At 32.7% G+C, this 27969-nt stretch overlaps 1 protein-coding gene and 1 non-coding gene across 2 annotated transcripts; both read left to right on the forward strand.

Moving 5' to 3' along the window:
• Nucleotides 1–6948: 6948 nt before the first annotated feature.
• On the forward strand, nt 6949–27552 carry LOC125057714. The gene is made up of 11 exons (XM_047661551.1): nt 6949–7005; nt 17751–17886; nt 19771–19987; nt 20976–21109; nt 21601–21756; nt 23185–23330; nt 24141–24240; nt 24958–25174; nt 25797–25930; nt 26675–26830; nt 27197–27552. Exons 1-11 carry the CDS (start codon nt 6964–6966, stop codon nt 27346–27348), a joined length of 1590 nt encoding a protein of 529 aa, XP_047517507.1. The 5' UTR covers nt 6949–6963; the 3' UTR covers nt 27349–27552.
• LOC125063094 lies at nt 20433–20551 on the forward strand. Its single transcript, XR_007119469.1, has one exon. It is a non-coding gene; the product is annotated as a 5S ribosomal RNA (ribosomal RNA).
• Nucleotides 27553–27969: the final 417 nt, after the last annotated feature.

Genomic DNA, 27969 nt, shown 5'->3' on the forward strand with positions numbered 1-27969 from the left:
TATAGGAGGCCCATAGGGGCCTTGATTTCAATTGCTGACGCGTGGTGAGAGGGTATACGTAACGCATTACCCCACGAAAAAATCTTTCAAGCATAGATGAAGAAAATTTATATCTGTCAATAATGAAACAAAATCCACCCTCTATTGTTTTAATACAGCGAATATAGGGTGGGGTTATTAGTTTACAAGTGTATCAAATACCCCTTATTGACTTAACTCCATATTACTTTCCAACTCTTTCGGAAGTTTGCCGTCTTTGTTGACATCTGCCGATTATTGGAAATTCTCGATACTTTTACTTTTTTTTTTTTGAATTTGGAATTGTTTTCGTATTGATTTATACAATATATTTCTATTATTAAAAAAGTTACAATTATACTGTATGTCTGTTAATATAATACTCAGATAATAAAAACCCGTAAACTTTTGTATACCTAAAGCTTTCTCTTTAGTGAGTTATTTATATTCGCATAAAAATGAATGCAATAGTTTTTGAGTTTAACGTAAAAAGACAGAGTTTGGTGCGTTTGAGCTAGAAAAATCTGAAATTACTAAATTGAGGGTTTTAAGGATGCTTGATAAGTCAACATAGAAGTGTACATGTTTCTATATTTGATAAACCAATCCCAACATTTTGATTATAATAAAACCGACGACGATATTATATTTTGATTTCCTTATTCACGGTCTACTTTTCATTGTCTTCGCTGCTACAAATTTCTTTACCTACTTGTTTTATACCTGTATGTCAATATACATAATAATAATAATCTTTATATTTAAAAATTTATTGCTATTCGTTTGCCTCGCTAAAATTCGAGAATGGCTGGACCGATTTGGCTAATTATGAATCTTAAAAATTTGTGGAAGTTCGGGGAAGGTTTAAACGATGTGAAACATAAATAATAACTAAGCAAAATACTTGAAATGACAAATGAATTTTTCAATAAAAACAGTTCCTAGCTGGTACGATGATTGATGTCTTTTGTCTTTTTAGAAATATTTTTTTTTATATTAAAGATGATTTATAGATAAAGATGCCTTTTTACATTGCCTTCAGTAACGTGTGTTTCATTTGTGTTAAATATATGTAGGTGATACGGAGTTCACCGGTTCATCCAGTAATGAAAATACCACAGCTCTTAAACATTAATTAAAATCAACTTACATATATCAAATACAACTGAAACATAATAAAACATCGCAAATAAATGAAGCGCACGCTAGTATGTCTTTAATACAAATAGCACCTTTAGAAAATTTATAAGCAATTACCAAAGAAAAACTGTCATATAAAATTGCCAACCAATTTAATACTAGCGATATCGAAAGTAAATCATAAAATAACAAGTCATATTTATCCTGTACCTATAACCGTATCTCGATTTGATATACGTCAATACATAACGACCAACCACAGTGTTAAGTTTGTATTGCCTTGTTATAAACACCAAGCTAAGGTGGCCATTTTGACATAAGTTTAAATAATATATATATATATATATATATATATATATATATTAATTTATTTATTAACTCTTCGTTGCAGTAATAAAAAATACAGTACAATAAAAAAAAATATGCAAAAAGAAGGGCGGCCTTATCGCTTTCGAGCGATCTCTTTCAGGCAACGACTCTATATTAAGCAGCGTACAGCAGTTAGCGTATTCCTTGTTGAAACATTCAGACATTAATGTTGAACCATGCTTAGAGAAACAATACATATTTTTGTAGATACGTAGTGCTAGGAAGTCATGTCTGATTATTACCTCCCTCAAAAATTATAAAACGATAAAATGTCTCTCGAATTACATTAATTATAATTAACTATGTATTAATATCTTTGATTGATTATTTAAAGGTTGAGTAGAGGTATTTCCGAAACGATACGACTTAAGTCTTTGAGAAAAGAGCGTGCCATTCCCACAAAGATGGCACACACACACAACCCCCACGGCGTTTCATGTGTCCATGGGCGGTGGTTAACACTTTATACAAGATGACGACCTGCCAGCGTTTGCCGCCTGTCATAAAAAAATATCGTATAATATCGAGGACCTTTGCATATTTTTTCGGATATATGTGAAGATTAAAATTTAATATGAAATTTGATTATTGTACAATTTATGGACTGTATGTTAAAAACTCATAATTTATCACTTGAAATGCCGTTTTCATCCGACCCTGGTATATGTAATACTTTATAGCATTCTTAGAGGATATTTTATAAACATTTACAGGCAGTAAAATACTAGCATTTACCTGACTAATTACGAGTCGTAAATAGTTATTTTACGGCTAAAGTAGAATCAGCACCTTCGTGGCGATAATTCGCAGTAAACTGTAAAGTGCTTTAAAATAGTATAATTATGTTGACAAAACTCTTATTCGCTGCTAACTGCCTCTTTAACGACGACAAAGGCAATACAAGTGATATTTTTAGAATAGCCTCAAGCGATATATACAAAATTATTGTTTTAAAGCTATTACTGATGTAAAATTGCACTTAATAGAGTTTTGTAATTTGTCGTTATAAGGAGGTGTTTTAAATATAAAAAACGAACAACCTTCAACACACCCTCTTAAATTTTGAATCTTCAGATTCTTTATTCTGGAAAATTATAGATAATATTAGACGAATATTATTAATATTTTAAAACAAAAATTGAAATTCTATATGTAATCGTAGAAGATACATGAACGGATTAAATGAACTGAGAAGCTTCATCTTTTTTAACTCGGCCAATATGTGTATGTAATGTCAGAATAATTTTAGATTTACTATGTATTTAGTTTTTATTCGTTATGTTAATTTATAAAAAGACAAATATAACGGTTATCATTAACTAATATTTTGGCGACAAATCCTAAGTCTTGTTAGACACGGTTGAAAGAGAGGAGCAGTCTCGATGGAGATTTTGCTCTGAACGTCTAACAGCTCTCAACACATCTGCTTATATTTCAAAAAAAAAACTATTATTTTGTAACGGACTTTTGTTTTGTTAACGAATTTTGTGGCGTTATGACCCTCGGTCTCGGCCTGACCTTTCCGAATCTTTCCAGCCTTCTGTGCCTGTCTGACGCTATCGGCTTTAAACGATATTTGTGCGATTCGAACATACAACCTTGAGTGATGAGAACACGCTTAGTCAACACCCCTCAGAGTATTGTAAATCCAATGTTACAAATAATTTCCCTTCATAAACGGATATTATACGAGAAATAATTACGTGACCAAGCATTATCAACGTGACCGCGCATTGTAATTTACAACCTCATAAATCAGTTATGTATTTCAAGTATCACCTATATACCCATTGGACTGGAATATCTTAATTAATATTTATATTTTCCCTTAATATCCAGGTTAGGCTTTCCGAGAAGCAGGAATAAATGAGGAATAAAGTTAGCCCAATATTTTAATTACATCCACCTAAACAACTTTTATCATGTGCTATATCATGCGTATCATGCGGGTGATTAATAATTATTTTACCAGAGTTGTTTATATAATATTATGGTCTCACAATTAAATTAAAAAAGGAATCCAGAGGTGTTACAACCTTTTGAGGTCTGGGTCTTACATTTCTGCATCTGTTACGTGATCATTTGTTTTTATCTAATAGGCCAGTAGGTTATCAAGCTTCACTGCCTGACACATACCGTCGACTTCTTGGGCTTTTCAGAGTGTTAAATGCGCACATTCCTCAGTCCATTGGTGCACACCTAGGGATCGAACCTATGACCTCAGGGATGAGAGTCGCACGCTGAAGCCACCACTGCTCTTATGCACTGTCTCGCATGTCTACATCAATTTAATTGACGATTTGTATATGCCAGTAAAATGTCGATCCCGAGTTAATCTCTTAAAACAAAACTATGTATTTCTTATGAGAAAACTTATCGTGACTGGGAGAGTGGAGGGAGAAGGTTAATGACCTCGAGGGTTATCCCCTACACGCTGGACTGGACTGAAGGCCCTTAAAAGTCCTACCATTAGCAAGGTATAGAGGCTTGCCGAAGACAGGAGAGACTGGGGAAGTTGTTCGGTGCTACTAGCACGATCTTCAGAAAAGAGCACAACTGCAGAAGCTATGCAAGATGTTAAGTTGGTAATGCTAAGTGGTCAGCGTTTCAAGGTCGGTCTGGTCGATTTTTAGGTCTAAGATTCGGTCAGTTTGGTTATAGTGCCTTTACGGTGAGTTTCTTCACAAGAAAATTCAATTAGTCAATACCAGCCAGGGTTTGAAGGTGAAGGAAAATTACATTGTGAACAGCTAAAAATGTTTTTTCAATATCCATCACAAATCAATTGACTTATTAATTCACAGCTATATTTAAACTGTATTAAGGTCAGTAACAATAAGACTTAACAATTGATAAGAAAATATAACAAGTACTCATAAAGAAAAGCGAAGAGCGCTTGACTACATCAATTGAAATTTCCAACGTCAGGCATGAAATCTTTTGAAAGTTTCGCAATAAAAGTCAGTGCAATTATCTGAGTGCGGCGTAGAACTAATCGAAGCTGAAGGCTGCTGCGGCGAGGGGCGTGAACAATGCAACCGATTGCTTAGCACGGTGTTAGTTTACCACAACGCTATGAAGCTGTTCTGTCTTGGTACTACGCGAAGTAAGGATTGCTGTGTTTATCGATGCTTTAGCGATATATAAAAACGATCTTAAATGGTTTATAAAAAAAAAAAAAGGTTTGAAAAATTGTTTACCATTACAATAACTTATCACTATTAAATAAAACGATGATTTATGTTTAAACAAACGTAAAAACTATACCTAATGATCATTTATAAGTATTATTTTACATCTCATTATATAAATCATTTAAAATCAGTCTATATAATTTATAATTACTGTAGTTGGGTAACCAAATGAGTTTCATCATCGGACGTCAAGGCAGAATACAAAATACCATCCGTATCACCGCGAAGTCCGTCGTTCCACATCTGACCGCTTCTTAACAGTTTTTGCCGCGCACCACCATTATATGGAACCAGCTGCCCACTGCAGTATTTCCGAACCAATATCTAATCTATCTAATCAACTTAGGGTCTTTCAAGAAAAGAGCGTACCTATTCTTAAAATGCCGTTTAAAGCTTGTCTATTAGGTGAATAAAAGTGAAGAAATATCAAAGGGAAGCTTAAACTTTTTTAACTTTTATTATTTTAAATTAGCACTATAAAGTGAGGATATATACGGTTTCTAAAATTCATTTATTCGGGTTTTAAGGTTGTATTTTATCTAAGGAACGCGTGGGTTTACGCCAAAGGATTTGTGTCTGACCTTAACTTTACAATGCCATAAATTTCGACTACAAGTTCAAAACTTCATTGAATCATGTATCTCAATAGATTGAAGAAAGTCCTTTTTGAATATACAACGAGAAACATCCGATTTATTTAGTTTGTTTAATCGTATGATGAAGAAGAATTAAGTGCATTAAAAAAAAATTGAATACTATTTTGCGAGCCCCAAACCAATTTCAGTTAGACAGTAGACAAAAGTAAACCTAATTAGCAGCCTGTGCATGACAGTTTGATTACCATAGGGGTGATCCTCATTAGCCCTTCAGTAAATTACCGTTAAGTTCAAATCATATTCTAGCCATTAAACCGAGCGGGAACTACCCTAGATTGACGCCCGCGCCGGTGCCAGCCGCGACGTAATTGCTTTGCGAGCAGTTTGTCGGCCAATTAAACACCTTTAGTTTATTAAGAAGCCGCGGCGTAAATAGCGATCAAAAGGCTACAATTTCAGACTACCTTTGAAAGCTGTTTTGTAGCAAATAAGTTTTGATGTTCTTCGTAATTATCGCGAAGTATAAATCTTCAAATGTTTTAAAATGGGTACTAATTAACTTTGTATAAGATTTCAAATATAATTCATTACTCTCATATAATTTGATACAAAAGATTCTTAGTTCGACCCTTACTCTATTCATGAAGACCCGAAATAAGGCCGTAGAGAGATCTCTAGATGTAATGAAAAGGATTATTGTTTTAGTTTTATCTCAATCTAACGATATAAACGTTGGTGTGGGATTATAATGAACAACGAAGGGATGGAGTCGAATTTATATGTGTTATTTTAAAACTTTTTAAAAATCATTACACTCGAAGGACAGATTACAAATTCAATGTTACGTTTATTAGTATTTTCTATTATTATTAAAAATACTGGACTTAGTGCATCTCTGTATTGATTTTTGGTCACTTTAGTGTAAATTATTGCATATTATTGGACATGTTTTTGTATTTTTTAAGCTATTGTACAGATTTTATCGCGGGCTTTCAGCGCGGTGACCGAGTCATGAAATTCCGTAACGAAAATAACCTAACACACGATTACGTAATATAGACGCATATTGCGTCTCACATCGGTCTGGCGTGATCGGTGACGTAGCACAGGTTCGTTAGAGTAGGACAGAACGCATACTGCGTATTCACATCTCTCTGACGAGATCGGTGACGTTACGTAAGCACGGCCGGTGCCGTTATAGTGAGACAGACTATATACTATATAGGCGTGTTCGTCTGAGTCTGTTAGAGTGGTAGATTGAATTAATATCAAAGATAAAATAAATAAATAATTATAATTGCATAAGTTGATAAAAAAAGCTATTTAATAGCTGTACCGCGGCAGTCCCGGAGTGCCACATAACATGTTTTTTTTTTAATAAATAAATCTCTGCAGCAGCTAAGCTTCTACTAGTAATATTATTTTTATGATTTCAGAATTATTGACAAAATTTAAAAGTTGACATTTCTTTAATAAGAAAAGACTGTTGAAAAATAAAGAAAATAACAAATACTCCACACCATTGATATGCCATCTCTCGGGCACGAGACGACGACATTTCGTGGTCTCAGTCATTAATTATAACGCTCTTTGTCCCTCAGGCTCGCCAGTCCATTGTGACAATATTCGGGCCGCGCCTTCAAACAATGAACCCGAGTGACGGATCATCTCGATGGGAAATAGTGCAGGTACTAGTACTTCATTTTGATTACGTTCTTTGTAACACCGCTTACTCACTTATAAACTCAAAACTCAAACTGAAAATATATTTATTCATGTAGGTAAACAAGTACACTTATGAATTGTCAGAAAGAAGTTAAATTAATTGTAAATTTACATTTACTACCAGTTCGCAAGTCAAGGGTGTAGAGCGGATAAGAAATGGCAAGAAACTTTCCGCCACTCTTTTTAATCGTCAAGTATTGTCATACAAATTGTTTGAACTGGAGCAAATCAATCCCAAAGATTTAGGCTTTATTGATTAATTACAATGTATATAGTCTTCACCGAGTGATTGTTCAAAGAACACATTCACAATAAAGTTACGGCTTAGATTTTATAATTTATTACTCCAAAAGTCAATACCATTCAGATATTATGAACCATGTTGGAAACGCGTTTCAAAAGATCTTTACAGAAATAAGTTACTAAGGCATAAGGAAAACATAATCATGAAACTAATCAGAAACTTCTTAAAACAATGTTGCGTAGACTTATTACGAGCAGTCGTAACTTGTGTAATAAAATGATAGAACAAAACAACTGTAGATAAGCGTGTAAGTTATTGAGTGCAACTTTCAATCTAATAAAGAAACATCAATTAATTAACATGAATTTCCTACCTTTGGAACTTGTTCATGAGTTCATTACATATTTATTAAAAGTAATAATCCAGAGGCGCTACTAAACGTGTGTGGGTCTAGGCATCATTGCATTGCGTTTTTGAAGTTATACTTCTTTTGGCGCGTTATGGAAAATGATGAGAGTAAATTTTTACGATGAGCGCGCACACCGTCACAAAAAACCGACACCATCAAGTTAGCTATAGTCAACATTTTAGTTTTTTCCATTGTTAGTGTCGTGATTTCTAGAATTACATAATTTCTCGAGTTAGATTCTCTATTTCAATCGTAGAATAAAAATTTTGAAAAGATTTTTATCTTGTTACGCCAAAGAAGTATAACGCGTGTGCATAAGATCCCCCCCCCCTTCCCCATTTTAATTTTATTTTGACCATTTATATTATTTTATAGAGTAGTAAGTGACTTCTGTGCCTGACTCATATAGTAGAAGACATGCTGATTTCCGTACGTACATTCATCGTAGGAGTACGTGCTAATTGCGCACAAAGAAGTAAAATCCTTTAGATTAGCCGTGACTCAATCTCTAGTTTGGGAGCTGAAGCCACTAACACATCACTCTTACAAAAGTCACACGAATACCAATAAATATATGATTTGTATTAGTTAGTACTAAAATGTTGAAATAGCCTATTTTGTATTCTAAAGACAAAACTCTTTTAGCTCTAGATTGCTTTGAAGAACACAAACAAATATTGAACACCCCAAGTAAATACAATTGTTAATAAAACGTACATACAGTTAATATGCTATGTGTTTGTCTATCTGTGCAACACAATTGTGCTCTCTAATGAACCAACCAGACGCATCTGCAATTAATTCTCGTACGTGCATCGAATACGATTCATTCAATGTAATTAGATCTGTGTTGAGGTCTTAATACAGGGACAAATATGTTATGATTATTTTGATTATTTTTAGCTTAAGCGTGCGACTGTCTAAAGTCGTGCCTACGAATCACAACTGTGCATCAGTCTAAAATTTTTGACCATCCAATACAAAAATCTATAGACTTTTGAAGGCTGGTCACCCATCGTTTTGCTCTTTGTATTAATGGCATAATGGAGCGAAATAAATGCCTTACATTCCAAATATATGTCAGAGATTATGTTATTAAAGAACACGATGTCATTTGTTTTACTGGAATGGCAACACCTCGCAATATCATAGACATCTTACAGGTTGTAAAATGTCAATGTGTCAAAGTCAATTTGTCAGTAGTGCGTAGAATCGATCGTTGAGTACTTGAGTAGAGTAAGAGTTGCTCTCTGATCGACGCCTGCGCCGGATGTGAGCACTGACTGTGTTTAAATATTAAGTGATAATGTCGGACGACGGTAGTGACACCAATTTGGAATTATTAATCGCGTTGAATCTGCGACTTATATATTATTACCAAATTTTCAAAATTATATACATTAATCACTTAATATCTTGAAAGCGGCCTCAATATTGAACAAGCGATTGAACAAGTCCAAACAACGTCTACAAAGCGCAACAATTCGTGCGAAATTGTTTCCATCGGATTAAAGGACTGTCTTAGTTTCCACAATAGGCACCGGGGGACTGTTTATACTCTGTCACTCGCACGGCTCAGCACAATGAGTTGCTTTTCAAGCAAAAATTGTTTATTTAATAACAAAAGAGTCTTGAGAATCCTTATTTACTTAGTCTTATACAGATGGAATGTTAGATTTGCAATGACAGCTTTAATCGCTTCTTTGATGTGTGGATTTCACTATTATCACGTAAAATTTTTACAGTCATTTGTTTTTGATGTCTGTTGTGCTTTATTTGCATATGTTTTTCCACTTTTAGCTCCGAATGTCATTCCACATAGTTTTCTTGATACGTTTACAAGGTTATAGTTAATTTTGTCAACCACATTGTTTTAATAAAGTCTTTCTTAAGTAATTATATACTATCTAATATATAAAATTCTCGTGTCGCGGTGTTTGTAGTTAAACTCCTCCGAAACGGCTTGACCGATTCTCATGAAATTTTGTATGCATATTGGGTATGTCTGAGAATCGGACAACATCTATTTTTCATCCCCCTATTTTTTTAAATAGGTATATAGATTTTAAAAAAAAATATGATACAGCATTAAAAAATACATACAACCCCTAATTTTCACCCCTCTACGATCAACCCCTATTTTTTATTATAAATGATATACATGGTAAAACGACGTTTGCCGGATCAGCTAGTATTTAATGTAAAAATATCCACTTAGAAGCGCTCTTAATTATATTGGTTTTAGATAAATGTATGTAAATAATATTTTAACTAGGCATTCCATGTAAACGTTCCAACTCACCAAATCGTCCAGCATTCACCAACCTTCCTCCTCCGAATTGTAACTATAAACTTAGCGATAGACCCTTTAAATAGTGTAAAGTAGTTGTACACCGTTGACTTTTTGGGTCTAAGCTGCTGGCTGGTTTCAAAGCTGCAAGCTGGATTCCTCACGATGTTTTTGCCGTTCGGGCGAATAACAAATGCGAACATAGACAGAAAGTCCATTGGTGCACAGCCGGTGATCGAACCTACGTCGTACGCTGTAGCCATCACAATTCTTCATTAGTACATAGACAGTTGCATAATTATCTGCGCTGTACATTGTGTCAAATTGTACTTATTTTAGAAGTGAATAAACATTTTAATGTCCTCATAATCTGCAATAAATAATGACTTAAATGTCATGAAGTACAGTAAATGTAAATTTTAAACATTCAATGTCAACTATAAACATTTTATTACGGTTGACCTGAGTCATTAATTCATAGCATCAAAGGCTTTGAGGCCGTAAGGATATACCGTATAATGACGTCGTGACTAAATCTTGGGAATTTTATAACGCTCACTAAGTTTTTGGGTTATAATCACTGTCCAATGACGTATAACACCACACACGATGCCCTTATAGTTAGAACCATATTCCAGGAATGGTATGTTAAGGTTCGCGGGGGTCATGGTTTCACTTGTTTTATGACTGTCATGATATTTAGATTTAGTGTCGACCGCGAAACCCATTTTAATTTAAAAAAATGTGGTCTTAAAATAGACACAGAAAATGATTATTAGATCCAAAGGAAAAAACATCATAATAGATTCCGCCGTTCCACAACTGAGCGTTTATCAAGGCAGTTTTTGGCGCGCACCAGCACTTTGTGGAACCAGCTGCCCACTGAAGTATTTCCGAACCAATTCGACTTAGGGTCCTTAAAGAAAAGAGCGTACCAATTCTTTAAAGGTTGGCAACGCACTCGCGAGCCCTCTGTCATTGAGAGTGTCCATGGGCGGCGGTATCACTTAACATCAGGTGAGCCTCCTGCCCGTTTGCTATAAACAGTAAAGTAGATCCAACCCGTTTCTAAAATAAGCTCGCCTATTAACTATTTAACAAATTAAAATCGTAATATTGTGAGAACTACTTACTTATAAGTATTAAGGAATTTACTTTGCAATTAAATAATTTTCCTATCATGTTTTATGTGTAATATTAGAAACTGACATTTTGGTCATGGTCAAAAATAAATCGAAAAATCCACTATAACCCTTTACTAAATCGGCTGTCTTTAACATCTACTTATTGATATTTTCGTTATAGGAGTAGTAGTATGTGCCTTTGTTAGTAAACATTACCTATAAAAACTTTTTAAAGTACAATTTAAAACATGTTCTGTGAAACAGCAAGAAAACTATTATTGTAATAAATGCTTTATAAATACAAAATCACCTCATTAGACTCCTGTTATAAAGAGCTAAACAATTTCTTCATTTGACGTTTTGCCTCATAACCGCAGATGCGGCGAACAAGATAGCATCGCAATGTAAGCAATTGGCTACATAGAGCGCCTGTACAATATAATCTCTAGTCAAAACACGTGCACACAACACCACAAAGATCGTAGATAACTCCAACAAAAAACATTTTTCTGCCTTAAAAGTGACTTTATCCTCTTTAGATCTGGAATCTGTTCGGCACACATTTGTAAGCCTTTGTACCGCTTATCGCTTGGATTAATCACTGCAGAAAGCTTTGGGTCCCCGCGATTTTTTCAAGGACTCTTAAATAAACTTCCTTTCAAATGTATTCTTAGGGATTTTGTTATTCTATTTGCCCATATGATTATTCACTATCTACGTGGTTTGGTATCTTTATATATATAATTCTTCTGTGAGTGTGTATGTCACTGAACTTCTCTCAAACGACTGGACCGATTTTGATGTAATTTTTTGTGTGTGTTCAAGGGGATCTGGGAATGGTTTAGATTCATAAATTAACCCGGCAGATGGCGCTGCAGTCGGTACTTTCATACTTTGTTTAGTATCCTATTCGCTTGAAACATCATGCAGGACAACGTCTGTCCGGTCCGCTAGTATTTATATATAACTAAAAATGAGGTTTATGTCAACTCCGTAATTTTTTTAAGAGTTTAAAAGAGTTTTAAGTTTCTTAAAACAGTGTAATCTTTCTTTTCTGTTTACCCTGAAAGAGTTAAAAAATACCATTAACTTCCTTGTTGTGTAATAAAAGTAACATACGCAGCTGAAATAAAACTCATCACGAGAATTGTATTAAAACTGCAAATTGTTTGAAGTAATTACTAAAGTAATTATAATTTAAAGTAATTATTTTGTTTACGTTTAAGTATGGTAAAAAATCATTTGTCTATCTAATGGGTGAGTAGGTGCCTGTTACACGCGGTGGACTTTTTGGGTCTAAGGCAAGCCGGTTTCCTCATGACGTTTTCTTCAACGTTCGCGTTAATAGTAAATGCGCACATAGACAGAGAGCCCATTGGTGCACCGTCGGGGTTCGAACCTACGACCTCAGGAATGAGAGTCGCACATTTAAGCCATTAGGCCAACACTGCTCAAGCATGGTAAAACGAGTAAAAATTATATACCTGTCTACCTTTAGATTTACATACGAAATCATGAATAATATTAATATAAACAAGAAAAAAACAAATACTTCCTTTATAAAACTTACTCTCTGTTGGCAAAAAGTTTTAATAATAAAAGGTAGTTAAATCAAGCTGCCCCTTTTATTCTCTACATGTATTAAAAGAAAAATATTGACAAAAACGTTGAGCAATTGTATCCGGAACAATTTAGAAGTAGGCGTGTTTTATTTATAGCATTCGCACAATTGAGGGTGAAAAAGTGATTTGCGAGTTGTTTCCCACTTTTGACAAACTAAACGTTTGATTTGATCCACAAGTTATTAAAGTGAACAATTATGTAATACTGGTAAAGAGGCTAAAATGTGTTTCACCTTAATGTATGTCAATTATCATAGCAAGAAAAGTCTACATTTTAATGAGACAAAGAACTCAGAATTATCGTGTAGGTCTTGGAAATGTTGCAAAAGGACAACAGTAGTGTGTATTGTCTATAGCTATATTCATAGCAGAATTTTTTTCTAATAACAGACGAATCTCTTATATGTTAAGCATTTTTATTCCGTATTTTTAGTACCTAAATAATAATTATTTATTTGGTATTTAGTTTCGATGTTAAGGATTGCTACTACACTAATGATTAGATATCATTAGCGATATCTATATATCGCACCATCACTAAGTGGATCCAGCTACCCACTGAATTATTTCCAAGCCAATTCGACTTAGGGTCCTTTAAGAAACGAAGACCAGCACCACACTTGCGAGCCTTCTGACAATGTGAGTGTCTAAAAGCCTACTGCCGTTTGACTCCTGGTCTTTAAAAAATATATGACAATTTTTTTGTCAAAATTTAGTAAATACAGGTACAATAGTTAACACAAGATATACTTGGCTTTGCAATAAAACGCGCGAAATTGATCAGATCAGATCAGATTGAAGATCTAAAAGAATGTCCGAGAATGTCTTGCCAGTTTTTCTACGCCTTTTATCTGGGAACTATTAGTAAATGTAATTTTAGTCCTTCCTCTTGTAAAATATTGAAGTTCATACGTGCACAATGCCAATATGAATACATAAATCTTGATATACTTTGATTTGAAGTACCTAATTGTCAGAATAATATATCTTATAAACTAAACATTTGCACGTGCCCAAAGTCCCAAAAATTAACCTCATGCACAAGCTGATCGCCTACTTGTCTAACAATAACCACTATTTTTACAAACAGTAAGCAATAAAGGGTTCTATAAAATGCATATTAAAATATTATCGACATACGAACTACTCTACAGTACGAAACATTAAACTTTAGTAGAATAGTCGATAAACGCCTGCCGAAGTCTATCATATTAATAGAGGTTGCAATGTTAATAATAATGGCCATTTGCCACGCTTTTGTCAATGTGGGCCTGAATGGAGGACCGTGGGCGCATCATTATTCTGTCAGGGAATGGATGCGATATGTTCTAGACAGGTTTGCTTTAGTGATGGGTTGCGTTGTCGATAGATTTAATTGATTATTTTTAGAGACGAAAACCCAGCTTTAAGAGGTCGTGATTATAGTTCAATTACATTTATATATTTTTGTCACTTGACTTGACTATAAAAAATATTAAGATCCTTTTTTTCCCCATAACCAGCCCCGCTATTATCTTAAACCAGTTCCATGGTTATCTTTATAAACATATATTTGTCAGTTCGCCATTATTAGTACTCCATCACACAAAGCATTAATTCCTTTGTCTAATAACCAAACTTAATGTAGTTGTATTTTTTACAAGACTTTGAACTTTCGAAATTTATCATTACGCAGTAAACGCAACGCAACTGTAGTTGCCTGGTAAGCTCTACATTAACACAATACATATACGTATATCATCATAAAATACTGAATATATATTTCAAGCAACTTTCAACAGTAAAGCGATCTTCCAAATCATTTGCCTAAAATATTGTTCGTGATCGAATTATATATAGATAAATATACCAATGGCTTCTACCAATTATTTCTTTATTTACTATGTTACAAAAAGATATTAAACTTCTTTGGACATATAGCACGCAGTCCCAATAACATGGAGAAGGTTGTGGTGACCGGTAAAGTAGAAGGCATGAGACCCCGAGGCCAACCCCCTACTCGCTGTACCGACTTAAGGTTGATGTTAAGGTAAGAGGTAGACGGAAGATAGGGGGGAATATAGGACGATGGAATGGTTCACGACCTTCTTCCAGGGCCCCAGATTTCTGTATTTGTCCTGTGATCATGTCTATTATATATAGTGTTAATTGCCCACCATTGGTGATTGGGGTGGACCTTACAAATGATAGTCACTCATTGAAACCAATAGGCCAACACTGCTCATAATCGCGCGAGATAACTGTATAAGTAAAAAAGAACTTTTAAAAAATTACAATCGACTTAGTCACATCCCTAAATAAATTTCACACAGTTCCCACATTTTTTGTACTTTGTACAATAAAATGGTACAACCCACTGGGATTGCCAAACAATATGTGCAAGCGCAGGCCACACACTCACTACACTTTTTGTAGACTTAATGGGATCCCGGATTTAATAATAAATTCTTTGTAAGCCTGTTTAAATTAAATTTGCAATTAATATGGTGAAATCTTGTTAACACTGATATCGCGCTACAAAATTTATGGATTGAAGTGTCGTAAATATAAATCGTGAATAAACAATTTCGTAAATACATTATATGTGGAATAAATGGTGGAAATGAGTATGATCCACCAACGCTTCTTCGTATAGCAAGGCAACAAGCACGCAATCGACAGATTTACTGACCAATTTATTTATTTTTTAAAACGTTACATTAATAGTACATATTAAAACAGGTGCTTACATAAATATAGGAAGGCAACGGGCGCCCTTATGGCCAACAACCGATCTCTTGCAGGCGACCCTGCAAGGGTTAAGAAAAAAGAAATGCAATAAACCATAACTAAATTAACATAAATAAAATTACAAGAAACACTAGAATTCTACAATTACAAATCTAGAATTTATAATTAAAAAATAAAAAGTAGTCTTTAGGTTGATGAATCATATAAGAAAGGATAAGAAAAGAAATGACATAAATTAAATATGTCCTGTATAGATCCTGAAACTTCCAGAGATGTACTTAAACGGTACTATACTAATAACGTAGTTCAAGTTATGCTACGTACAATTTAATATATGGTAGTTAAGGGTTCAACTCACAGATGGCGTTAAAAACAATAAGGTTATTAAAGTTTAAAATATTAGAAGAAAAATGTTAGGTCTGTAGTAAGCTTCCGATGTTCATATGTGTATATGATGATCATGTGTGGAACCATAGCTTTCCTCTAAAGTTTAACACTACAGTAGTTTCAATATTTAAGTCTTAAATAACAAAAGAACAGTGAGCCCAGTGATTAACCCTCCGATTTTGAAAGCGCTTATCTTATGTCGACCCATAGCTTTCCACTAAAGATTTAAATTTAATTCATCTATAGATTTTGTTCTACTCCTCGCTAAATTCACGAAACGGCTGCAAACCGGCCACCAGGAGTTACATAAGATACATTTAAATTTTTTTCGACTCATTAAAAAGTTTTTTCCAATATCAATTTTCTGAAGGAAAAAGATTTAATTAAAATTAAAATATCGCAAAAAGTTTCAGCGATAACGTCTGTCAAACAAATCTTAAATGAGATTCCCAATCCATTTTGTTAGAAGTTTTATCTTACGGACGCAAGACTTATTTGTATAAGTTTATTGGAAAACTTTATTTTTCATCGCAATTTATTAGGCTTAATGAGAAAGTATGCCATAGTAATGCGCGTGGTTATGTTGGACCTTATGAATTATTATTGAAATCAAATACTTTTAGTGCAATTTCGCCCAAAATGAAATACCTAATTTATACAAAATTACATATTTATTATGGATAAGGATTAATACCATGATTGTGAGAAGCTTCAGAAATGCTTAGTCAAGTCTACAAAATAAAAATTTAAGAGCTGTTTTGTTTTTTTTCTAGTGTTTGTTAGTAATCCGAAAATAACTCATAAATCATTTTATCATAAAACGTCCCTCTTTTTGACAATGAATGTATGTTAATCAGTTATAGTCTTAAAAAAACATAACAGTGATCAAAACCAAATTGTACCTATTTATTTATTACTTTAACTCCAATTTAATATTGCGTTTTTTAAGACAATTTATACTCATACATATATCCTAATAAACAAACTACAATTTACCGCACACTTTGCCTACATGCTAAAATTCGGGACACATTTTACAATTCTAATTTCAAAATAAATAATTTAAAATTATCCTTAACGTCTCGGCTCCAGTTATGTGTACTGTGTAATGTGAAAAGGGGTTATATTACTAAGTATTGAGATCTAAATGAAACTTATTTTACTTCACAGTCGTAAGAAAATATTGGAACAATCTTGTTTGCAAACTATTGCGCAATTTCGCGCATCCATACTCATTTTGTATGTATCACATGTAACATCGCTATAAAGTTAAAACACGGCTTTCATATTTGTCCATAACCAACATTGTTGCTTTGAAAATCTTGTTATTTACGTTAAAAACAGTGTGTTACAGAATATCCTTGACTTCTGATTGTATTATTAGTATTGATTGCTATAATTAATGCCTCGTTTTATACTTACAACAAATTACGCAGTAAACATATTTTTTTTAAATGCAAAATAAGAAATTATTGAAATAACTCATTTAACAGATAATAATAGGATAACCTCATCAGAATAACTGGGTCAATATGGACACGTAGCATTTAGTATTAAGCTTCTACTAAAGATTTTAAGTTAATTAATTTAAAATTGTTAATTTACTGTCAGGCAATAAATATGATTATCAAATGTATGCAATGTATGCAGAATATTTTTTCGTAACATTACTGACTATATACTTTTTAAATTCACTAGATTTACTTTAATTGTAAAAAAGGCTTTATATTAAAATAACTAGTTTTTTTTTTATTTATTAATATTTGACTTCTCCATTATATTTTTTGTATTTTATATTTATGCGTGTTTTTTAACTTTTATTGTTTTTACATTTATACGGAACCAACATAATAGTTTCTTAGTGCTTTAGTATTTTAAAAACACAACTTATAAACCTAACAGATTTTCCTTAGCTTCATAAGAATTCCCTCGGACAGTGTGCTCGGTTGTGGTCAGTTACGATCACAAAAAGGCAACATGTTATTACCATTTAAAATATTAGTATTTTTTGCGGTTTGTGTGAATATTGGTCGCTGTGGTAAGAATATATATTGTATTTATTTAAACGATAAAGGAATTTAATATGTAGTCCCATTTCCTGGGGATGTGTACACAATGGAGGCTCTCATTTGCAAATGATTTATAAAACAAACATATTTAAAATATTGGCTCAAAGTCTAGACTAGGCTAGCTGATCTTGTCTGGGTTGAAGATATTCTATTAGATAATAAAATAAAATAAATCAATGGCGCTACTAGTCTAGTCGAATAGTTGAAAATGGAACAAATTAGAGATACTGCTCTTAAAATTATGTGCGATAGCTCATTGGATCCGGAATGACGTCTAGAAAAATGTGCTAAAAGCGTGTATAAGCACATAAAAAATTGCAAAAGTTATAGACCATTAAAGATGAAAAAAAAATGGCATTTAGTTTTTGCCAATATTTAATAAACTATTAATATTTAAGAAATTTCAAGATTCTGAAAGAGGAGGAAATTTCCAATAAAAAACTCCTGACTCCCAGAACTCTATCTCCATTATTTATAATGTTAATTTAACGCTGAAAATAGGTCTGCGGGTGACATATTTAGGATTCGCGCGTGGCGTCAAAAGCGACTACGGCATATTAATTAATTTATTTAAGATATTGAATTTTTTTTTTTTAAATTTAAAAAAATTATGGTGTGTTCTGAACACTATAATTAATTTATTCCCGTTGAAAATTTTACTTAAAGTTAATTTTTCAACAAGTTAAATAATTGTTAACTAACGAAATTTTCTCGAACGACCGTCTTAATTGTAAGTGAAAAAAAATGTTTAAATAATGGTCGTAAAAATATTTCGCTTCGTAGAGCCTTTCTTACATACATACTTAACAAGATCGTGCCATAAAAGTTAAAAAAATATTTATACTTTGTTTATAACAATTTTTTTACTTAAACAAAAACTTAAAAATCCATGTAATGTTGTTAAAAAAAAATATTTTTTTCTAAATCATCATATAATCGTTTTTATATTAATACAAGATATTTATTGATTTGCAACAAAAAAAATTCCCGCCATTTGTTGATAATTTTTTTTTACACAAATTGATTAAATCAATATTTTTTTTTTAAAATTTAACACAACTTTATTACATTAAAAATTTTATGATTTTTAAAAATATTTTTTTCCTTAATAACAATTTTTTATTGTTTATAATCGTTTTTTTTAATTTTCTATTGTTTAAATAATTAGTTAAGAAATTTTTTTTTTCTAAAAATCATAATTGACAGTCCTCTATAAAGTAACAGAAAATTTTTTTTTTTTCAATCAACAATTCTATTGTTTATTAACTTACCAATTTGTTATAAACAAATATTCAACTTTTGTTTATTTTTTTTCTAAAACTTCTAAAATTAACAAAAACAACCATATCTTTCTTAAATATTAATAGTTTATTAAATATTGGCAAAAAACTAAAAGCCATTTTTTTTTCATCTTTAATGGTCTATAACTTTTGCAATTTTTTATGTGCTAATACACGCTTTTAGCACATTTTTCTAGACGTCATTCCGGATCCAATGAGCTATCGCACATAATTTTAAGAGCAGTATCTCTATTTTGTTCCATTTTCAACTTGTCGACTAGACTATACACGCTTTTTAGGACTGGGCCTCAGGTTTCTAAATCTGTTTCATGATAATTTAGTGCCTGACGCACGCCGTTGACTTTGGGTCTAAGGCAAGCCGGTTTCCTCACGATGTTTACCTTCACTGTTCGAGCTAATGTTAAATGCGCACATAGAAAGAAAGTCCATTGGTGCACAGCCGGGGATCGAACCTACGACCTCAGGGATGAGAGACGCACGCTGAAGCCACTAGGCCAACGCTGCTATTAGAGAATAGCGATTATCATATTCTATTTTACAATTATATTTCAGCTCTTTTTTCACCCTGCAAAACCAACGATTCGAAATGTTTTGATGCAGCTTTTACTAATGCATTCCCCAAGCTTTTATCTGAGGATAGTACTTTAGGCATTGGGCCATCAGACCCTCTACACATCGATTTGATTGATGGAAACCTGTCGATATTAAAGTATAAATTATTCGACTCGACAGTCAAAGGTTATAAGGATTGTTCTATTACGAATGTAAAGTGAGTTTGATACATATTTGTGTAGTTATTTAAATTAATTATTTGTTATTGGAACGAAGTTCCTTATCGCGCGTTGTGAAAGGCCCCCCCCTTGGCTAGGCTTGGCTTGGACTTGGCTAGACGGAAAAAATTCTTACGAAAAGTTGTCACGACACTTTTTTGCTATTTGCTATTGTAATACACCGGTTCTCGTCCGATCACCAAAGTTAAGCAACGTCGGGCGAGGTCAGTACTTGGATGGGTGACCGCCTGAGAACACCTCGTGATGTTGGCTTTTTTTTGTAGGGATGAAAATTATTTTTGGAATCACTTAACTAAATTAGTCTTGTTGGAACGAAGTTATCGAGCGTTGCGAAAGGGGGCTAGACGGAATAAATTAAGACCAAAAGTTGTAACGACACTTTTTGCTATAGTTGTTATATTTTACATTTTCGATTTAGCTATCGCCAACGTCCATACCACGTTGAATACACCGGTTCTCGTCCGATCACCGAAGTTAAGCAACGTCGGGCGAGGTCAGTACTTGGATGGGTGACTGCCTGGGAACACCTCGTGATGTTGCCTTTTTTTTTCGTCGTAAGATTGGTGTCGAGAAAATCTATCATACTGTTATGATACCAATTAACATATAAATTAATCGAAAGGAATTTCGTTCCATCCGGGTGTCCCTTGACACCTCTAAAGTTTTTATTTATACTAATACGGTAAAATTGATTTATTCTCTTTCAAAAGAAATAACTGAAATTACACATTTAATCTTAGTTTGTTTAATTTCCCGTACGATGTATCTCATATCTATACTTTGATTAATTATTTTCAAGACTTATTAATAAGACTATCCCCGAAACTCCAGGCAATGCAGTACTAATGATAAGGAACTTTAATTTATTCTTTATCATTAAATTGTATTACAACGATTAGTAAAAACATATTATGATAAAGGTTATAAACCCTTTTTTTTTTCATTAATATTTCTCTCTATTTTCAGGTCAAATCTCAACAGCCTTACCCTATATTTTGAGTTGGACTGTCCAGGATTCGACTCTACAGGCAAATATGAAGTATCAGGTCGCCTCATTGTTTTGCCCGTTGAAGGGAAGGGAGAATATCGACTTACCACAGGTATCATTACAACTATTATTAGGTCAATTTGTTTATCCTAATTTATTAAAAGTACAAATCTGTACAAGAACTTTATGATACCTATGGCTCGTACTCGAATGCGTCGTTTCTAAGTGAAATTTCGTTTAATTTCCGTTAAGTTTAATTGATTATTTGAATAGGTTTGCCAACGGCCATTACAATAAAATCGATCATTTTGAAACAAACAAAAATCAAAAACTAATTACACCCTTTAAGATGCAAACACAGCATGCTTATTGTTCCAAATATGTTCTCTACGGAATGCTTCAGGTTCCATAAAATTTGTGGGTACTCGTACTACTTTTCTATGATACCGTAATAAATTCACACAATTTAATGGATGTAAAAGATACAGTATTTTTTTATCTTGATATATGACGATTTTATATTATTATTTGAGATGATGAAAAAAGACATAAGTGCCGAATTAGTTATTAAATATCTGAAAATAACGATCAATTATCTTTCAGGAAGATATTCAATAGCTGTCAATGCTGAATTGAAGGAAGTGCGAGATAAAAACGGCAAAACATACTTCGCAATTAAAAAAATTAAGCTTAAGAACGAAGCAATTGAACCTGTAGTATTCGATTTTAAAAATCTATTTAACGGACAAAAAGATTTGTGTAAGTATTTGAACTTTTTTTATACCGTTGGTTTTTAACTAACATGCTCAATGTACACAGAATTTATGCATTATAACACATAATTAATAAGTTACAATTTATTTTGTTGTGTAAAGAAATATTAAAACGTAAATAATATTCAAAAATACATAACGAAATTCGTGCTTGAACTCTTCGACAAGTAAAAAATAAGGCATTGTTTCTCTTATTTACCAAGGTCTGCGATCTGCTTTCCTCATCTTCTCAATAAGGACTCTTTGGAGTAACTCTATTCTTGACAACCCTGCGCCAATCATGTGCATTTATGGAGAGGATGGTTTAGCGCATTCTTGATTTGATCAGTCCACATCATGGACCAACCGCGAGCTCTGTTCCCTTTCCCTGCACCACCCTTCTCTATGAAATCCTTCCCATGTGGCGTTATGGAAGAGCGACGCTGCTTATCTCTACTTTAACAATAGTAAACTAAGATTTTCAGGAAGGTAGGGTAAGGTTCCTCGGCTTTTCTTACCATTCTACAATAAAATTCACCAAAGTCGCAATCATACTTCATCTTATGGTTTTTCCTAATTGCAAAGTTTTTCGGTTCGGTAATTTGTAATTTTCCATTCATAAAAAGGCGGACAAAAATGTTAGTGGAAATATCAATGAAACGGACAGCATTTTACGATGGAATAGGTATACTTATTATAACAATAATCATAAATTATATAATATAATAAACATGGAAGTAATTAAAGATAATAAAATATTTTTTCCGAAAACCAAGGTAGTTTAACTTTATTACTTACTTATTCATGAGAAAGGCATAATTTAGTGTTTGAGAATATCCATTATACGTAATTAAATCTTTTTTGTCTACGTACACCAGATCTAAATTTGGGATTTGTTTTTATATAGAATTTTTACTATCATTCATATGTATCTCCAATGGAGATACATATTATAACTTTAATTAATTATTTACTTTATTTTATTCTTAATAAAGTGTAATTATCGCCGAACGCCGAAGAAATAATAAACTAACGACATAAAGTATGGGATTATGTTTTATAAGACTAAAGATCAGCGGTTATGCGTGCGACTCTCATTCCTGAGGTCGCAGGCTCCGTCCCCGACTATACCCCAATAGAATTTCCGTCTATGTGCGTATTCAACAAAAGGCAAATGATCACGAAACAGATACTCAAACCTGAGACCCTGACCTAAAAGGTTGACACTTTTTAAAACATAAATGTTAGTTGACCTAACAATATACATAACAGCTAAAACTCAGTATTGGTATCAAAATTAGTTCGCCATAGATATAAGATTTTTACTTCCTTAACATTAATATATGTATTGATTAATTAGCGAAGTTGCGTATGAGTATGAGAGTACTTAGTATTCGTAAAACTACGTATTTATATCAAGATATTTGTTTTTCAGCTGACGCGGTTCATAAATTCGCGAACGAGAACTGGAAGGAAGTAGCTAATCTGGTGCAGGATCCTGTGTATTACGCGCAGTTAAAGCAACTGGTTATCCATTTCAACAAACACTTAAAAACTGCACCACTGGAGGAAATATTTACTGCATAATTTTGCATTTTCGATGACTTAATGACTCAAAGAACTATAATCAAATGATAAATTGATACTTGCAACTGGTCCAGGGTATCTTAATCTTCTCTTATCTCTCATAAAAAAAAGTTTTTAATAAAAAAAAAATGAGCAATGTATTACAGTTTTATTTGTTAAAAAATCAAGTCGTTTTTTAATTTGCTATTCTATTACATATTCCTATTTAATTTTTATATCCTGCCGTAGTTAAGTCTGGGTTGTCATTCTCGGTGATAAAATATTTGTTTCGAATTGGTAAATCAGAAATAATTTGTAAACCAGTTTAAAATTCAACACACTCATAATTACAGCTTAATAGAGGTTATTAAAATCTAATCAAAATTCTATATTCTAGAAAAAAAATAATATAAATGATTTTTTTTTTCTTCTTAATAATTGGACAAACTATGAAAAGTCAAAGAACAATTATTTAACTATAATTTTTTATTTCCAACCATAAAAACATATACGTATATAAACATTTTACAAAAATATTATAATTTATCAATGAATTGTTAGATTTTAAAATGTATACCAGACTATATTATTAGGAGCTTGAATTCGTTTCACTAACTAACTTGACAACGAAAACAATTTTTTCCCTTCAACTTTGAATTAGATAATATATAATATATGTGCTCAACTTCCCAAAAAAAAAGGTTTTACCAATAAACATTATTTTTTATGGCATTTATGAGCAAAAATAATAAAAGTTAATTACTTATTATCATCGCGAAAGATTTAATATAAATTCGACAAAGTTCTGAATTGTGAACACTACAGTGCTACATCTGCATTAGAATACTTGTTATAAATTCAATTATGTTTTCGATTTTTGAAATATTAGCTTTAACAATACTGTGCGTTAGTGTCGCTCAAAGTGGTAAGTTTTATTTTTAATACCTTATGTTGACTTTTTTATAAGACTTGTAGCATTTTCACGTTAAGCCTTTGAATTTGATTTTAGTGGATTAAGTCTAAGGAATTGAAGTATAAGGTGTGGAATGGTAACTCTTATTGTTTACTACCGTAATTTAACGCGAACATTATCTGTTATGTATAAGAGTATTCTTATATTAAACTGTGCTAGAATTACAAAACTATAGCGATTAGTGAATCCCGGGAATCGATACCTCGTCCAATATAAGGCTTTGGTGAAGCCTTATATTGGACGAGGTATTGAAAAACCACGAGTTTTATGTGTCATATATTTGCATTATCTTAAAATTAGAATTATAATACAATTTATATTAAGATTTAGTATTGAATAGGGATGTAAACCAAAATACGAAGTGTTTTTATTAACAAAGGTGAGTTTATTCATACAAAAAAAACTTTATTTGAGTTACAAATTGGCAGCTCTCTCACAATACTATAAAAACTAAATGTATTAATTTTTTAAACAAGAATAAGGTTATATGTACATTATTACGTCCGAGTATAGGAGAGTTTATATAAAACTAAATCATGCTTCTTTGACAATATTTTTTTCGTAGCATATAGCGTCTATGTTTCAAATAGTTTCGTCTCATAACTACTAGTGTCCTTACACCAAGCCAAATATTTTTACAATAATATTTTTTTTTTTTTAATTTAACAGACATATTCTCGCCATGCCATCTTAACGATTTGGCCTGTGTTGCGACGTCCATCAACAATGCCCTGCCTCAGATCTTGTCTGAAAACAAAGCCCTTGGGGTCGAATCATCTGATCCCTTGAAAGTTGACATGATTGAGGGAGACATGTCCGGTATTAAGTTTAAATTTTTCTCTCCAATCACTACCGGATTCAAGAAGTGTGTTGCGAAAAATGTGAAGTAAGTGATTTATATTTATTTTTAAATGTATATTAATCTTTAATATAGATACCGGCAAACATCTTGAACAAATGTCCTTGTCTGCGCAGAAGCGATTTTTAGGTAACACTGGAGTGGCGTGTCGACCGCGTGGTTGGTAAATCAGTTTACGTTTGTGTCCCGCGCGTTCCGTACGATGCGCAAACTTGGAGGGAGCATCCCCCACAAGGGAGTGGGGGATGCTCCCTTGGGCATTAACTCAAGAATTTTGCCGGTATCTGTACCTGCAGCATGGTTTTATCATAGAACGTCAAGGTAGAATACAAAATACCATCCGTGTTACCTCGACGTCCGTCGTTCTAGAACTGACCGTTTCTTATGGCAGTTTTGCCCCAAACCACTATTATGTGGAACCAGCTGCCCACTGAGGTATTGCCGAACCAATTCGACTTAGGGCCGTTCAAGAAAAGAGCGTACCAATTTTTAAAAGGCCAGCAACGCACGTGCGAGCCTTCTGGAATCTAGGGCATCTTATATCTTATATATCTTTTTGATTATATCAAACACATGTATCGCAGGCATCTTCACAATTCTCGAACTCATATTAGCAAAAAACTCTAGCCTGTTTTCTTCTTATTTCCAGAATAAACTTAGATACACTTACAATACACCTGGAGCTTGACTGTCCGAATCTAGAAACAACTGGCACATACGACATCTCTGGACGTCTCATCACTTTACCAATTGAGGGAAAGGGAGACTTTAAAATTTCTGCCGGTGAATATTATATGAAAATTACCCAAGAATAATATAAGTCAATATGACTAATAGTTTCTTTGATGAAAGTTTTACATAATATAAAATGGTACACGTGTGTATAAATTCTGTGAAAAGTCTGTAAAATGTTCATCATATTAATTTAAAAATACTCTGAAAAATGTATATTGATGACAAATTTCACTTACCTTATTGTTTGATACCAGCCAGGTATACAACTCTTTGCACTATCGTGGCGATTGTAATATTATTTACCAGGGATTTTAAAGAATAGTTAACATTTTTACGCAGGCGTTTCGTTTTTAACTTATTAGTACCTGATAAAACTTGCAATGCATGGGTGAATTATGTGTTTAATTATATGAAAATATATAAACAATACAGAATTGTCGCGTTCACATTATTGAAATTTGTTTCAATTTTAACAGAGGATTGTCACATTGCCAAACCCTATAAAATGTCTTGTAATTAACTGTAAAACTCCGTCGAGATATTGATTTAACATTTCTATGTGTTCGCGAGTCTTCACGAACTCTGAGAGATCTAATTATATCTGCAGGAGTCAAAATATTCTTTAATATTAATTTGCATTGACAATTTAATGTTAATCCAGTAAATGGCCACCTGGGTTTGAGTTACACAAGCAGGCAACTATCTAGGTCCTACCCTTTCAAAACCTCGCCACAAAGACTCATAAAAGTACTGGCTGGTCGTATTTCATAATATTAAAGTTCTGTTTTTCAGGATCATACAATATAATTATCGATGGTGATTTGGAAACTGTGGTTGGAGATGACAACAAAGCATATCTCTCCATCAAATCTTTTAAACTGAAAAACGAAGCAACAGCTCCAATTTCTTTTGACTTCAAGCACCTTTTTAATGGACAAAAGGATCTGGGTATGAATTACATTAATGTTTTTCTATTATTTTCTGATATTTTAAGCTTACTGACACATAAACTCAAAAACAACTTAGGTTTCCAAAATATAATAATTGGATTAATTTCTAAAGAATTATTCGATTTACTAAGATAAAGTGATCTCGTTGCCTTTAATAAATTAAACCTTTTATCGCAAAAACCAAAGCTTTTTACGATATATTCAAATAAAACTTTTTATGCCAGCAAGTATGTTATATATATGGTATCTTTATTTATTTAACATTACAATTTTTGAAAAGATATATTTGTAAAGAAGTAATTTAGGTTAGGGTGCATGCTAATTCTAACTTTGTGGCGTTGTATATATTACTTAACGATTTCAGCGAACGATGCCCTCACTTTTGCTAACCAGAACTGGAAGCAGGTCTCCGGTCTCCTGCAGGAACCTATATGGAACAACAACATGAAGAGAATCATTTCTAACATCAACAAATACTTAATGACTGAACCCCTTGATAAACTTTTCTTATCTTAAGTTGTGAAAGTAAAAATACTATTACATACTAATATATGTACATGTGTACATTCGTAGCACATATAACCCATGTATCATTCTCGAGTTTTTCTACATAAATGACAAAATATTCTTCGGCTATCAGTCCATCTCATATGAAAAAGACTGTAATTTTAAACATTTTATTTATATTTTGACTTTAATAAAAAACTGTTATATATCTATTATTGGTACTTATATATTACACACCTATAATATATAATGACGATTATATTATTAGAAGTAGCATATCAACCGAATATCATCACTACAAAGTATGTATAATATGTATGCTTAAATCTTTAAAACTACGCAACGGATTTTGATGCGGTTTTTATTAATAGATATAGTGATTGGAGAGAAAGGTTTATATGTATAATAACATTCATTAAATAGTGAAGAAATAATGATATTTTTGAGGTTTCTAATCTGATGTCGTAAATAATTAAATTTTTTCCGCTTGTATTGCAAACGCAGGCTGAACCCTACAAGATTTATTAAATGTACTAAGTATTGTATTCATTGAAAAGGTCTACAGAAAACTCCGCGATGGTATAATAAGTCTATCTCTTATGGATATCCCACATAAAAAAATTGTCATTT

Source organism: Pieris napi, chromosome 2, assembly GCF_905475465.1.
Source record: "Pieris napi chromosome 2, ilPieNapi1.2, whole genome shotgun sequence".
Lineage (NCBI taxonomy): Eukaryota > Metazoa > Arthropoda > Insecta > Lepidoptera > Pieridae > Pieris > Pieris napi.